This window comes from Atractosteus spatula, chromosome 11 (genome assembly GCF_055471065.1).
Source record: "Atractosteus spatula isolate fAtrSpa1 chromosome 11, fAtrSpa1.hap1, whole genome shotgun sequence".
Lineage (NCBI taxonomy): Eukaryota > Metazoa > Chordata > Actinopteri > Semionotiformes > Lepisosteidae > Atractosteus > Atractosteus spatula.
Window position 1 is genome coordinate 33,329,582 of NC_142716.1, and position 15,518 is coordinate 33,345,099.

Here is a 15,518-nt window from a genome sequence, read left to right on the forward strand (position 1 = left end):
AAAAAATTCTCTGAAAACAGGAGATTGCAGGGAACTGAATGAATCCTGCAGAAAACGTGGAACTGTACTCATCTAGGAACTATTCATCAGTTATTATAAGATGTGATATGAACGTTCTCATACAGAGCTCTAACATCAGACAAGACCACGTTCTGTAGGTGATATATGAACACCCAACTGACTTTAAATCACATGCATTGACTTTTTAAAATATATATTGTTGGTTTTAATCAGGTCCAGTTACTTTTCCTTATTGCAATAATGTAGCACAAACTGGTTGAATATGAAAAGAAACCACATCATGGAAATAGAGAAAACCCTCAGTGATTCGTAAATTTAGATAATTTACAATAGCAGGTAAACTCTGGGCCTTTGTCATATTAGATCTGGCAGAAATGTTTTCCAAAAAGCCCATTTTCATAAACCATAAATTACAAAAAACCTTTGTTCAAATTTGAAATAATTAAACCAATATTAAAAGAAGCAGATCCAAACTGCGGTCCCACTAGTATCTCACTTTGCTCTGGCCAATTGTCTCTACTATATCCTCTCTCCAGAAAATCTCTTAAAACCACTGCCTAATTTGCCACAGTGTAAACTCCAGAACACAGTGCCTGGCTGAATGTCATTGGCACTGCCAGCTTACACCTTGAAGATAATTTGCTGGTAGTATTTTCGCAGCACTATGAAAGCTCTGTCAGGAACTATTTTCATACTGCCATGGAAACAGTCCCTCCATTGCAAAGAGGTAAAGATTCGCACTGGTTTTTCTAACATGATCCGGGCTGTAACATGATGCCAGTGTTTCCCAGAGGCACTGAATCGGGATGGTGGGACTGAAGGGTTGGGAACGGATGATACATTCAGGGCTGCAACCCTGCACTACAAGGGGGAGGGCTGTGCCCCTGCCCGGGTGCTGTCCGCGAGGGGCTCGGGGTGGCAGGACGGCGGCGGCGTGGGGCCGGGGCACTGCGGGTGGCTCTTGTTGCGGTGGGCCGCGACGTTGTCTCTCTTCTCGAAGCGCTTGCCACAGATCTCACAGGCGTACAGGTAGCCGGACTCCGCGTTGTGTTTCCGCATGTGCCAGTTGAGGGACGCCTTCTGTCTGCAGGTGAAACCACACACCTCGCACCTGTGGAGAAGGCAAGGTAATGATAATGATAATGTTTCTTTATTAGCCCTATACAATTTCTTGCATTAGGAATTCGTCTTTTCACATACCCCAGCTTTTCTCCATGAGACACAGACACACAGACACACAGACAGCTTGTGCAGGGTCAGCCATTGTACGGCGCCCCTGGAGCAGTTTGGGGTTAAGGGCCTTGCTCAGGGGCCCAACGGAGTAGGATTCCTCCGTCGGCTGCGGGATTTGAACCGGCAACCTTCCAGCCACAGGCGCAGATCCTTAGCCACAGAGCTACCGCTCCACCCCAGTGGGTCCAGAAAAAGGGTCCAGAAAGGCATGTTATGCCTTTGATGTCTTACAGATGAGAAGAAAAAAAACCCACACTCAGCCAACATAGATGTAATTAACTGAAGCTCAAGACAGAAAACTACTACAAGAATTTTCCCCAGCTGTTCCTAATCACAATCATTACTGAACTGATGGATGTCTAACACAAATACCACTTTTTTACCCCCTCCACCCCATCTCCACTTTGTCCTATGGCCAGAGGACTGTCCCTTACTCATCAAGCAGGATGAGCCAATACTATCCTTTCTAAAATGCAAAAACATTCACAAAGCTTCGGATTCTCGGATGCTGTTGCTCCTCGTGAAGTCTGCATTGCCTAGATTGTAACATTAGCATGAGAAGAAGAATGCTGGGCTAAAAAGGCAGCAAGATTTATTTGTAATAATAAATAAAATTTGTCCACTTTAAAATACTTTTCAGAACAGAAGTCGAATTTTTCAGATGTGGTAAGAAATATTTGCTAGGCTGCCCAACTCGTCAAGAAAAGAATTAATAAAGACTGTAAAACCAATAAGATGTGTTGGTGAAACAAGAATTTGATATTTCAATCCTAAAGCACTGAAACATCGTGGCCAGGGAGATATTCTTGTTTCCTAGTTTCCCAGCTGAAATAATTACTTTCTGATGCAGTTTTTACTGTTAATAGTTTTATAGACTGGAATCTGACTATTCCAATAGATTTAAAAAATCATGTAAAACAGGAGATAAAAGAGCTAACATAAGCAGTTCATTAAACATATTATGTATAACCTCTCTGCTCTCCAAACAGTAACTCTGTACATAATTTACATTGATTCTCACTTAAAAACCCTTAGAATCTTATATCAGTAAATTATTCCGAACTGAGTTTTAGAACATCAAAGTCAACATTGTGAAGGATGTCAACTCCATCGAATCAAGGGAGTTAAGTAATGATATACTTTAGGGGGAGCAGCCGTAAGACCTTTAATGGGAAAACAAGATGAAACTCACTGCAGAGGTTTTTCTCCAGTGTGAATTCGCCGATGGATGATCAGATTGCTGCTGGTTCGAAAAGCTCGGGCACAGAATTCACAGATGTAATCCCTCTTATCTCCGAAAAAAAAAACAGACAGGCATACAGAATCTTAACATCTCTGGTGCTGAAGCCCCGCCTCTGCGTTACAGGCCACTTCAGCCCAGTGCCTTTAGCCAGCATTACGTTTGACCCAATGAGCAGAATCACCTTAATCTTTTGAGCACTTGAGGATTGAGACATTTCCAGATGTGACCTGCTGAAAATCAGTGCACTAAATAGACTAAATAGCCTTCTCTTGATTGCAACCTGTGCCATGTTCTTTTTCTTAAGAGGTATACCAATTACCAGATTAAGTAATTCCACCCATCTTCCCTGTCTCAGTCCTTATAAATACATATCTGCTCAGACAAATTACAGAAGCTTTACATTCTTCTGTAGCTCTGTTTGGCTTATCTAACACAGTTTATGATGTGACAGGGAGGGTGTGAACTGTCATTGGGATCCCTGCTTCTGAACTTTTCACCCTTATGTCATGATGAATCATTTCCAAATTTACACAATAGTTCAATTTTTTGTACATCCCAAGAAAACTACTTTTCTCAAGGTGCAGATGTTTTCTATTTAGAATTTCCCTTCCCGTCCAGGAATCAAACATATGTAAAAGTAACTATTTACAGTACATGCGTGAGGTGTTTTCTACACAATCTGGGGTCCAGATACTCTTACAGGTAATAAAGAGTAATACACTCTTCTGTATTACAGGGATACAGAAATCCCTCACTCAACCATCTCTCACACAGTGAAGTACAGGCTACAGGACAGAACTGACTTTAAGTCATTTTTAAGTCACTTAATTGAGTTAAAATCAAGTAGGATATGTTTGGTATAGGTAAAGCCAAATGATTCTTACTGCTGTGTAGCTTCTCATGCTCCTTCAGGTGTTTTTTGAAATTGAAAGACTTTCCACACGTTGGATGAGAGCAAGCAAAGGTCTTCTGTTGAAAGTGCTGGTATTTCATGTGATGCTAAAAGACAGACAGGCTTTATATTCATTGCCATCAAACACTTGAAAATATGGAAATATTTAACTTCTAATCACATCTAATGGCTTTGCTTATTACTGTAAAGTAATGACCCTTATCATCGCGACACCATGCGTTCTATATCATACTGCTCTGTTGTATCCTGCTATCAGTGCACAGTGCCACACTGGCTCTGTGTTGTATCCTTCTGTCACTGCCCAATATTATAATAATAAACTTTATTTTATATAGCGCCTTTTAAGGTGGCTTCTCAAAGGGCTTTACAGGATGAAAACAACAATAAATAAGAAGAATACACAAGATAATACACAATTACAATATATAGAGGAGACCGTGGATGGTGGTACTAAGAAAAGCAGAGGGGTGAAGAATGGAACCAGTTAAGTAAAGGCTTTTCTGAAGAAGAGGGTTTTGAGTCTGGATTTGAAGGAGTTTAGAGAGGGTGACTCTCTGATATCCTTGGGCAGAGAGTTCCAGAGCTTGGGGGCATAACAGGAGAAGGCCCCGTCACTCATACAATGTAGACGGGCTTGGGGGACAGTAAGGAGAGCAGAATTAGAAGAGCGAAGGTTGCGAGGTGGGGAGTAGGGCGATAAAAGTTCAGACAGGTACTGAGGTGCCAAGCCATGCAGAGCCTTATAGATGAGCATGAGGATTTTAAAGTCTACACGGAATTTGACCGGAAGCCAGTGCAAGGACTCCAGGACAGGAGTAATGTGAACACTTGCACTAGACCTGGTCAGGATTCTGGCTGCTGAATCCTGACTGAATCCATTGCCAGACTGGCCCTGTGCTGTTTCACACTGATTTGAGCTAAACCCTCTAATCGCTTTGTGTGGCACCTGCTGGCACCTGCTACCACCTGCTAATGGTGCCAACTCTTCATTTCAGACTCACATTGAGATACTGACGAGTAGAGAATATTTTCCCACACCCATCAAATTCACAGGGTAGAATCTCCCTCTGAGTTGCCTTTCTGTAACAAAATAACAACCAGACAAAGTAATAAAAATGTGAGCAGCAAAAAGGATTTATTTTTGTACAGATGCGGTTTTGTGTCCTTTGCACAGGTAAAGCCTTGTTAATTTAAAAAGCTGATGTGCTGAAAGGAATACCAAAAACATTTGATGCAAACAAATTTCATGCAAATACTGTCTCCTCGGAATGAGGCTTGTGTGGTTTGTTTAACATTCATGGAATTATGATGTACTGATCTTTATATTATCACAATTTATTTCTTCACTGGGAGGACTCATAATTTACAGTAATTCCTCAAATGTCTATATCAAATGTCTTCATCCTAAAAGTGTTTTACATGTAGGAGGATTTACTTTGTCAACTGATGCTCAGTAGTGAACTGTGGGATGCGATTTCAAAGTGTAAATGTAGGTATTTCATTTTTCAAAAAAAGTTTTCAGTAAGGTTTTAGAAATCCGTTGCCAGGTTCAAAGCACAAATATGAGGTCAAGTATGTATATCCACATTTTTTCACTAACAAACCCGGTCAATATCTGATAGTGGGATCTTTTTTCACAGTTAACATATTACTGGGATGTCAAAAGTCAAACATGAGTTAGAAAATATATCATTTTGCTTAAAGAATGTATACATAATCCTATTTGTGCAACATCTTCCTGTGGCGATCTGCAATCACCATTTTTTCCAAATTCTTAACCAAATGCTTCTTGTGTTCTTATATCACTTTCTGCTTTTTAGTCAGCATGTCTTCAGTACTTGAACTCAAGCTACACGTCATATCTAGTAACCCAGAAACAAAATTACTCACTGACACTGACCTAATTCTTTTAGCTCCAATCTGTGAAAGATCATCGTCTGTTCCCCTTCTTATATTCCTTCTGAAAAGCAAGAATATAATATTTGAGGATAGTTCTTGATTCTTCTCTACCATGACCTTTCTGTGTCATTTTCCTACCTCACATCTCTCTGCTTATTTCTCTATTAACCTTTTCCTTTCTGTACTTACATCAAACCTCTAAGTATTGACAACAACAATAACAGTAAAATAATAATTATTTACACTTGTATAGCGCTTTTCTGGATACTCCACTCAAAGCGCTTTACAGGTAATGGGGACTCCCCTCCACCACCTCCAATGTGCAGCATCCACCTGGATGATGCGATGGCAGCCATAATGCTGCCAGTACACTCACCACGCACCAGCTATCAGTGGGGAGGAGAACAGAGAGATGAAGCCAATTTATAGATGGGGATTACTAGGAGGCCATAATTGGTAAAGGCCAATAGAAAATTTGGCCAGGATGGTGGGGTGACAACCGTACTCCTTTCAAGAAATGCCCTGGGATTTTTAATGACTACAGAAAGCCAGGACCTTGGTTTTATTTCTCATCCGAAGGACAGCGTCTTTTTACAGTATAGTATTCCTGTCACTATGCTGGGGCATTAGGACCCACATAGACCAGGTAGGGTGAGTGCCCCCTACAGGCCCAATTAACACCACTTCCAGCAGCAACCTTAGCTTTCCCAGAAGGTCTTCCATCCAGGTACTGGCCAGGCTTACACTGCTGAGCTTCAGTGGGTTGTTAGTTGCAGGTTGATATAGCTGCTATCATATCGACCTCTTTGTCTCTCTGTTGACCCTTATGTCTCTGTATTAACAATGGTTGTTGTTTGGTTTAATCCCTCAGTCCCTCTCCCTCACCTGTTTTTCTCTCTCAGACTCTTCCTGGTTTCCCTGGTTTCTTCTCCAGTTTGAACTGTGTTCCCATATCTCACATTCCTCACAGGGGAAGTGGACATCCAAGAAGCTGCAGCATCACTGAGCACCAAAAAGGCACATTAGCACCACATTAACACCATAAATGCTTTGAAGGAAATTCATATTTCTCAACTTCAAGAGGAGGAGACATGTATAAAGAACTACAGATAAGGGGGCTGACCTTTTTGAAGAAGGGCTATAGTTCTTGTCAGTCAGGTCATCGGTGTAACTTATATCAGCCTCTTCATCCACAGGAGGTGAGACCTGCTCTTCGCTGGATAAAGAGAACACTGTTACAGAACATTAAAATTATACACTTGCTTCAACTCACATAGTGGTTAGTCGGAATATTATGTACAGTTAACCTAAAGTAACATGGTCATCTTGAAAGGCAAGGTTTAGACAAAACAGCTCTTCGCTAGAGAAATAACAGCCACCCCACTACTACCATGTCTGTGTGGCTTGGAGAGGTATTCTCATATACTCCCTGTGAATAAAAAAAACATGTGTAACTAATAGGAAACTACAATGTCCAATACAATGTATTTTATTTCGCAGCTTCAATTAGTGTTGGAGCGTGCTGTGCTTTTAAAAAAATCAACTAACAGAACATAAACACAAATTTGCACAGGCTTTCTACTTAAAGATTGCTCTTTTAATCCCTGTATTTTAAGAATGTTCCTCTGGTATGAGCTCTTCCCTGGCTTTTCACTGAATACCTAACAACTGACAACAGCCACATGGGGCAGTTATATCTTTAACTGCTACTGTGGTAATTAGAAACATGATTTTTATATGGCTGTTTATTCAGATTCTGCATCAGATCAATTAACAATTTTACTGTCACAAATCACCCCTTTCCTTCTTCACCTGCTTTTTCTGGGGTGTGTTGGAAGGGGTCACCAAAGGTGTCCTTTATGGAGGAGGCCCACTGCAGACCTACTTGTGATTGGTATGAAGGACCTACAGTTAATGTTTGACATGGCCCAGGTGTTGTGGTAACACTGGTTGATAAGCCAGAAGCCACAGCACATCAGAAGCCGGCCTGTGACAGCAATTTGGATTCTGTGCCCTGATGTGTGAGTGGGGGGGAGCTGGGGTACCTAATCATTTGAAGTTTGTGAGGGACATGTGTGGGGATGCACAGTGGTGATGGAGTTGGAGAACATGTGAAGGATGCTGCTTGTGACTGGCCCACCTTGGAACTCCTGAGTTACTAGGCCTGTCAGCTGACAATGTCACAGTCAGCTAGTGACCAGACTGGCCCTTTCAAACACTGGATATCAGTAGAAAAGCCTCCATTCCAAATGAAATGAAGCTGTTTCAAAAAGCACAAAAAACCGCTGACTTGTACAAAATACCCATGGAGAATTTCGGGTTTAATCTCACGGAAGAGATTACATACAGTACAATGGAAGCTACCTTCCCATCACCTTCATAACAAATAACTCAGTTTTTAAGAATAAACATATTGTACTTTAACTGACCTTGCGTCCTCCAGCTGTGTGTTGTCTGCTGCAACAATGTTATTTCCACTCTCAGCCGCTGTCTCCCAGCTACTTACAGAGTCTAAAAAGAAAAGTTTAAAATACTGCAGTCTCAAATCTAAAAACAACATCCTGTCTTGTACATCACCGCAATCATAAAGAAAGAAAAGATTTTTACTTTTATCGATTTTATCACTTAGTGTAAATGAGTTCCTTTAATGTATCCAAGATGTATGTGAACAGCTTGTGTGCGCACACCTCCACCCCCAACCCCTCTATTTCTGTCTTGTCTGGAGGAGCTGAAATCCCATAATTTTCTCCTTACCTGCCTTATCTGTCGCACTGTTGCCATCCTCAGCTGCTCGGTGCTCAAGCGTCACCTCCTCTGCTGGCCCGTGTTCTGCATCGGGTGTTGGGGAATTCGAGTTTGGATCCCTCCTGGTTCTGTTTGTAGAGAGTTCCTTGGCTCTCTTTCCATCCTTTCTACGCCTCCTGCTCGGCTTTGCTCTTGTCTTTCGAAGGGCAGGAAGGGTCTCCGACTGAGAATTAACCCTCTCTGCGCCCTCCCTCGCCCCCAAGTTAGACTTCTCTGTCCTGTCGACTCTCTCTGAGGGACACCATACAAACACGTGGCCCCCTTTGCATTCCCACCTCAGGCCAAGTGATCTCCTTATCCTCCCATCTCCGCCGCTCGTTACTGTATCCCCTCCCATTTCAGGAGAACCTTGAGCAAGCCTGGATTTGCTCTGGCAAGCAGCTTCACCTGTACCGCTGATGGGAGGACAGGAGATACTGTCATTATTAGAGGTATGTTCAGTACAGTCTTCACTAGTGCCATAAGCGCCATCAGTGCAGGGGACAACAGAACTACAATGATCAGTGAGGTCATTCCTTTTGCAGGTCACTGTATCTTTGCAACTGCAATCCCTGTAGACATGTCTAATTGTATCATTACTATCTCTTGTCGGAGATTTGCTATGGTCACTATCAATATGATCAAAAATGGTTTTATGTAACTGAGCATCACATTTCTCCAAAGTTTCAGCACTGAGTGCGTTTAGCAAATCACCAGTCTGTCTCGTCCCTTTGTTCACCACATTACAGTGTGGATTAGGACTGTTGCTGTGTGCAGCCTGCACAATTGGAGTAAAATGGCATTGCTGACTGTGATCGTGAACGAGCGTAACTAAGTGATTCAATGACTCCTTTGAGGTCAGAAATGTGTCGAGACTCTCCATTTTAATGACAGCACCTAAAATATAATAAAAACATAAAACAGGGAGGTAAGAAGGGAGATCATACACACCATAAGCATTTTTCATTTTTGGCATCTGTCGACAAACACAACCCCCAATGTCAGCAGTAAGGTTAGACCAAAGCCCTCTTCATAAGACACTTATTTTGAAGAAGGACAGAACAAACTTCAGAGCTGTGCCAGAGGGTGCCGATTCACTGGAACTATTTCAAAACAAACTTTTGTACAGTGGTCTTGAGATTTTAAGAGTGATAATACGTGGCAGTACAGAAGAGATTGAGGCTCTGTGTAATGGATAAATAACTGAGCTGTGTCTGCTAATGACAGAAAGAGGCACAAAGAAAAACAGTGTTAAAATGCTTTCCTTTGATTGTAAAAGGAATCAAATTGTGCAGCTGAACTTCTTGGCCTGCTTACTCATTGGAAAAGAAGGAAAGTGCAAAGGCCACACAGGCTACCAAGAGGTGACTGACTCACACACACTGGACCCATTGCCAAACGCTGTGAATTCAATACCCCAGCAGAGAAGATGGTGATGCATCCCTGACCAGTGTACTTACCCAGCTCACATTAGTCAGTCAAGCTGTGTAAATGAGCAACAGTTGTATTTGATATCCAGGTGGAGCATTGCATTAATAATACTTTAAAGAAGAATTAAGTACACTTTGCATTTCATCTCACTTCATTCACCTCTGAAATGCAGCCCCAGTGTCAGCTGCTCTGAGCCAGAAGCACCACTATACACACTACACAACAGACTATTCAGCAAGGCGGAGAACCGAGAAATGATTTCACTAATTGAGGGGAACTGTAGGCATTCTCAGACTGCTACATACTATAGAGGCTGGGATATATTTTGGGTTATATCAAATTTACACAATTATTGACACTTTTCTCATTGGGACCATTTTTTCCCCAGACGTTAAACTTAAGCCATCTTCAAGCATTTGCCTTGTCTATCACTATAAGTACAGCGGGGTTTTTTTTTTTACAGCAGTAAGTTAAGAGACATCATGCTTACCTGAACAGCTGATGCAGATGTTGGAAAAATAACTGAGGGAGAGAAAGAAATACTTCAGATATGAGGTCCAAAAGCAAAGCAATGGAGTTTAAAAGAAGCAACGAAAATCTGGATGTGACCACCTAGCAAGAAACAACAGGCCTCTGCAGAAGTATGTAACCACTGCGCTGAGGGCTAGAGGGAGCTTCCTACAGAACACCACAACCACGAGGACGAGAAACCCAGGGGGCATCAGTGAAACAAACTCAAAGACTCTGTCTTTTGGGTTAAAAGAAGACACGTTTGTGTCAAATTCCACCAAAGGGAATCCAATACTCTTCTGTGTTTTCAGCCCCAGAAACACCAAGATCAGTGCTTTCAAAACCTCCGATAAAAACCTGCCCATATGAAAAACAAAATGCAACGTGTTGGTTCACAGAGATCTCACTTAAAGTCAGGACAGGCAGGGTGATCAATTACAGCTACTTCATGCGCCAGGCCAGCGAGTCTTTTGCACGACACATTGCCACACAATGACTGCAACAACAGCATGGCGAACAAGAGCAGAACACAAGTACAGCCTGAGAACAGAAAATCAAAAAGAATTCACGAGGAATCACAACGCCCCAAAATCAAAGCGTGGCGAACTATTGTGGAGCGAATATTTGGCTTAAACCCGCTTGGCTGAGGGCCGACCTCCTGGCCGTAGGACGAGGAGGCCAGGACCCCCCCGCAGGGTGACCAAGGGGCAGCTGCAGAGGTGGAGATGGGATGCAAAAGTCGCACGCGAAGGAGAGAGATATCGCATTTGGTATTTATAGCGTTCGGTGGAGGAAGGACGAAGGGAGTGATTGCTAATCACTGACGGCTGGGGATGATTGAGCGTGGTTGTTGTCATCCCTCCCGAACTTTAGTTAAATAAACTCCATAAAAAACTGAAGCTTGACACTGAGTACCACACAATCAGACACAGACGGACGAAATTTAAATACGTACGTATTTAATAATGCGTTTACAACATTCACCCAAATTGCAGAATCAACAGATCAAAATCCTCTTTTCCAATTATGGGTCTAAATGCGTTAAAAACAAAATTACCGGTCAAAAACGGCCATGTTTGGAAGAATAAAATCTCAAACAAAACGAACCAAATTGAAAACATTTTAATCTAACTACAGCACAGCAGCAGCTAGAAACTTTACTCATACGATGGGATTTCTCCAGGACATGGAATCAAGGAGAACATTCCTGGACGCACTCACTTTAACAGTACAATTTCCTCATTTATAATCATATCCGCAGGAAAGATGAAGCCGTCTTTGCTACAGCAGTATTATCTGGCTAGTGCACTGACAGTCAATCTGGACAAAGAGAAATGAAAGCTACAGTAGATCTCTAGGAAACGGGACCTTCTCCAATCTAGACTGTGCCCCACTGGAGCATGTTGGGCAGACTGATTTGAGTCAGTACATGCTGTAAGAGTTATTGCCTGCAAATCCATTAAGGAATCTAATGTTAAATAGATTGAAAAAGTGCTTATGTTTTGTAGCCCAAGTTCCTAGTTATTATTTAATAATAATTTAAATGGGCATGTCACTCTGAAAGCTATGTTTAGAAGCAACCAAGAGGTAAATAGTGAGCACGGCACAGCTCACATTTGTTGTGTAAGCTCAATAAATGTGAAGAGGTTACACAATAAAATTGAGTTTTGCCAGTATAATGTAAGGTGTGAGTTTGATGGTGACAAAAATATGAAGATGATTCACGCAGAGTGCACGAGCAGCTTTACAAAATAATTGGGGACACGGGATGCAAAACTTTTCACACTCCATTTAAATTTTTTTTTATCTCTTCTCAATTCAAAAACGTTCCTCACCACGGTCTGTGCTGATAAAATTCACAACCAACAAAAATGTCACACCTCTCTGGCAAAAGTTGAAACAAACGTTATATTTATACAATACATGCATTCTCCTAAACTTAACTCTGTTAAAAATACATGTAGACAAGGGTCTACGTGAAGCTTGGGATTGGCAAGGGTGTCGAGAATTTTAGAAAAGAAACCAGAATTTTAGAGAAAAAAACATACATGTTGGAACACATTTTTGAGGGAAGATTTGGCAAGAGGCTCAGAGAGACCTCATAGTGAAGCTGGTACACTGCCAAGCTATTTACAGAGAGGAAAACAGTGATGAAATGTAGGTAGAACTCAGACTGAACTAGGCTTTAGTTTTGTTTTTGTGACATTCAGGTTGTTTCTTTCACACTGCAAAACAACACACCTTTTCGTGCCTTACAGCTGCATTTCTGCATCAGTTCTTTCCGGAGTCTGGCCTATTTAAACATCCTGTTACGACAACCATTTCCAGGGTATGGCAACGAGGTATATACTGTATAACAAAACCTGAGGTGTGTGTATATTTGAAATTTCTTCACTCACACCCACCAGACAGAGCTGAGTCTTCCATCAGTAAGCATTAGTATGACGATACACGGCGTAAAGCCTCGCGGCCTGTGTGCCATGGCAACCATCTTAGTGACCCTGGTGTGTGGTCTCATCCCTTGCAACAGTCTCATCTCCCTGTTCATCAGCGTGTCTCTCTGAGCGCACCTGGGCGCCTGTCTCGTTCTCTCTGTGTTAGGTGACATCGGTACCTCTCCAGCAGATACTGTGCGAGCTCCGAATGCAGACTGAAGCCCAGCTTTTCCTTCAGTTCTCCCCAGTCCTCCAGGCAGGATCCCAGCCGAATCCGGGACTTACTCCTGCGAGCGTCGAGCTCGCGGCGCCGCTGCCGCCGCGCCGCATCCCGTGTTGATGACATCACTGCCTGAGGACATAAACGGGTCGAAAAGGGGACATCCTGACATTTCTGCCACAAACGAAAAAGCATACAGTAGCTGGACAAGTTCTTTTCTGCTCAGCAGTTTGCGTGGACCTCACTCAGACGCTTCTGAAGGCTTGCATTCATAAGGGAGAGGGGCTTTATAATCTGTGTGCATGCCATTTTGTGCAGAGACATTAATGCATCATACGCCAAAGGAGTCACAATTACCTATCTGTGCACATTAATTAGGGCACAATAATTGTATTGCTTCTCATCAACACACCACAGGGCCGCATACCAGAGAGACAAACTGAACCCTTACAGAAATAAAGTGCAGCACTGTGGTGGTTTATAATTGCAACATCTTATATTAACCACAGGTAGATGGTCAGGTAAAAAAAAATGGTGGTGCAGCTCAAATAATTGGTAGTACAAATGTGTAATTAAGCTGCATTTTGCTGCATGTTGCATGCAAAACTTCACGTTGTCTGAGCTACAGATCAGCCTCGGGCTGGATTAAATCCCAGGTGCTGATGATTTCTGACAAATCTCAGTTCAACCGGTGAAGCAGGTTCTAAAGCAGAAGGCTTGGGAACGTTTTTCAAAGACACTGATGGCACTGACTGCCATCGCATTGTATTGGTTGATGCAGGAACACGGTCTTTTGTCATGTCTCCAGCTCTGTATCTGCCCGGCTGCATGGTGCTCCAGTTTCAAACAGGCACTTTACTAAGCATATGATGACGCAGTATGGGAGGAAAAAGCATTACCTACTGTAATTGTGAGGTGTGAGCGTATGCTGTATATATAGTGAGGTGCTGTAATTAATCCTGTCTGGCATCATATACATTACAGAATCACATTAAATATATAAGTAGAAAATGTATAAAAATCGACATCCTTTAGAAACAGACAGTAACGTTGAGTGTTTCAATGGCTCTTGTTTAATACAGTGTTTGTTTAGTAACATTTATGTCATATATATGCATCTCACTTGGCAATAATACTGGATTGTTTAGAAAAACTGTATGTATATGAGACTAAGATATTTTTTCCAATATGAATCCACGGCGATTCATATTTTATAAACAATATGCATTGTTTGCATAAATACAATAAAGGCGGCGGAGGCTTTCAGTGTATACATATCTAACCATATTGCCTTTGTTTCCTGTGCTAATCCATGCATTTTACTTCAACAAGACTGGAGCGCACAAACTTGTGGTCAGTTTCACATTTCCACTACGGCGTGACAGCGAGGGAGCGTATCTAACTGTAAATCACTCGATGCTGACACCATACTGGACTGGAAAGGACGAGGCGGAAAACCAAAAAGATTAAAAGAAGCATCCACAGTGATGTCTATTCACTTTCTAGCACTCAACGGTTATTAATGCTGTACTACAGAAAGAAACTTTACAACGATATTTGTAATTTGGGATTAATACAAATATTTTCTGAAACACATCTGATAATAGTACAAATGCATGGTGTTGCACACTTCCTAACAAATTTACATTTTTATATTTTCATTCAGAAATTGTACGTACTGCGTTCTAAAACAGCCATTAAAATATGCCCTCGCACAACCAAGTAGAAACACTACTTCCCTTTTTGTACAGAGCAATTGCGGACCCCACCCCGCCATTCTTACCGTTGCCCTTTTAAGGAGGAAATTCACTAAAGAGATCTGGTCAAATGTAATATTATTCGGATCTGCTGAAGCCGCTCCCACTTGAAATAGATATTCGCCGTTACTGCTTAGCAGATAACAAAAAATTTGATTTCCTGCGCCGTATAAACCCCAAGTAAAAAAAAACAAAGAAAACTCCAGCGACAACCAGCTGAAAGACAAACAGGCCTCTGAGCCGAGAGGATTGTGGGACTAGTAGTTTTTAATTGTCAACCATAGATATCGCAGAAACAAATTAGATACACAACCTTAAACGGCTCATTCTTTTCAATGCCATAGTTGCGACGCCATATTGCCGAGGTCCTTTTTTTTATAGAACCCTATTTCGAAACAATCCGGGTCATCCAATAGATAAAAGTTTACACCTGCCACCAGAGACAATAAAAAGGACTCATTGCATAAATTTTGCATGCCATTTGTGATCATCATAAGTTTTCAGGATCAATCAACCTGATTTCGACAAGGAAGAAGGTGTTTTCACCAGAATCATAGGCTCTTGATCACACAAATGAAAAGTAAACAGAGGTCAGTCTTTTGCACTGCCTGAACATTTTACCTAATCACAACATCTAATAATAATTCAAGGAGAAATGCAAGAAAACGATTATTGGAAAATCAAAACATAACATAAATTTAAAGCACAGCTTAATCAAAGATCTTGAAGGGAAAAAAATCAAAGAATTATAGAGAGGGAGGAGTTTCAGAATTTCATGCGTAAGAAATATTTAAATTTGATTGGCTATGATAAAAATGGGGTTGTAGTACTAAATACCCCCCTCCCCCACCACCATTCAATACTTGAAGCAGTCTTGATGTGGTTTTAAAGCTCCTGTGGACACAATAGGATCTGAGAACACTTGTTTCTGAAGTGGGATTTGTGGGATTCATATTTTACTAAGTTCTCGACCAGTCCCTAATTTGCTAATTGCTCACTCTTTCCTGTGCATTGAGATACAGTATCTGCTTGTGGTACCCTCCAGCAGCCTCTACTATACTGTACTATACTG

The 15,518-nt window shown here is 41.7% G+C and overlaps 1 protein-coding gene across 1 annotated transcript; it reads right to left on the reverse strand.

The window, feature by feature from the left end:
• Nucleotides 1-785: 785 nt before the first annotated feature.
• znf692 (zinc finger protein 692) lies at nucleotides 786-14,657 on the reverse strand. Its single transcript, XM_088928163.1, has 12 exons — nucleotides 14,473-14,657; nucleotides 12,649-12,821; nucleotides 10,015-10,046; nucleotides 8,064-8,990; nucleotides 7,739-7,820; nucleotides 6,433-6,525; nucleotides 6,195-6,311; nucleotides 5,311-5,370; nucleotides 4,412-4,490; nucleotides 3,382-3,496; nucleotides 2,447-2,546; nucleotides 786-1,132 (listed from the first exon to the last, which is right to left on the reverse strand). Exons 2-12 carry the CDS (start codon nucleotides 12,813-12,815, stop codon nucleotides 883-885), a joined length of 2,022 nt encoding a protein of 673 aa, XP_088784289.1. The 5' UTR covers nucleotides 12,816-12,821; nucleotides 14,473-14,657; the 3' UTR covers nucleotides 786-882.
• Between the last annotated feature and the right edge of the window lie 861 nt (nucleotides 14,658-15,518).

Excerpts from the sequence above, each read along its gene's own strand:
- znf692 (XM_088928163.1), bottom strand. The coding sequence starts at position 12,815 with ATGTCATCAACACGGGATGCGGCGCGGCGGCAGCGGCGCCGCGAGCTC. Across the intron at positions 5,371-6,194 it reads AGTCTGAGAGAGAAAAACAG|AAGGAATATAAGAAGGGGAA; the intron begins GTGAGGGAGAGG and ends CTTGCTTTTCAG. Across the intron at positions 1,133-2,446 it reads ACTGGAGAAAAACCTCTGCA|GTGCGAGGTGTGTGGTTTCA; the intron begins GTGAGTTTCATC and ends CCTTCTCCACAG.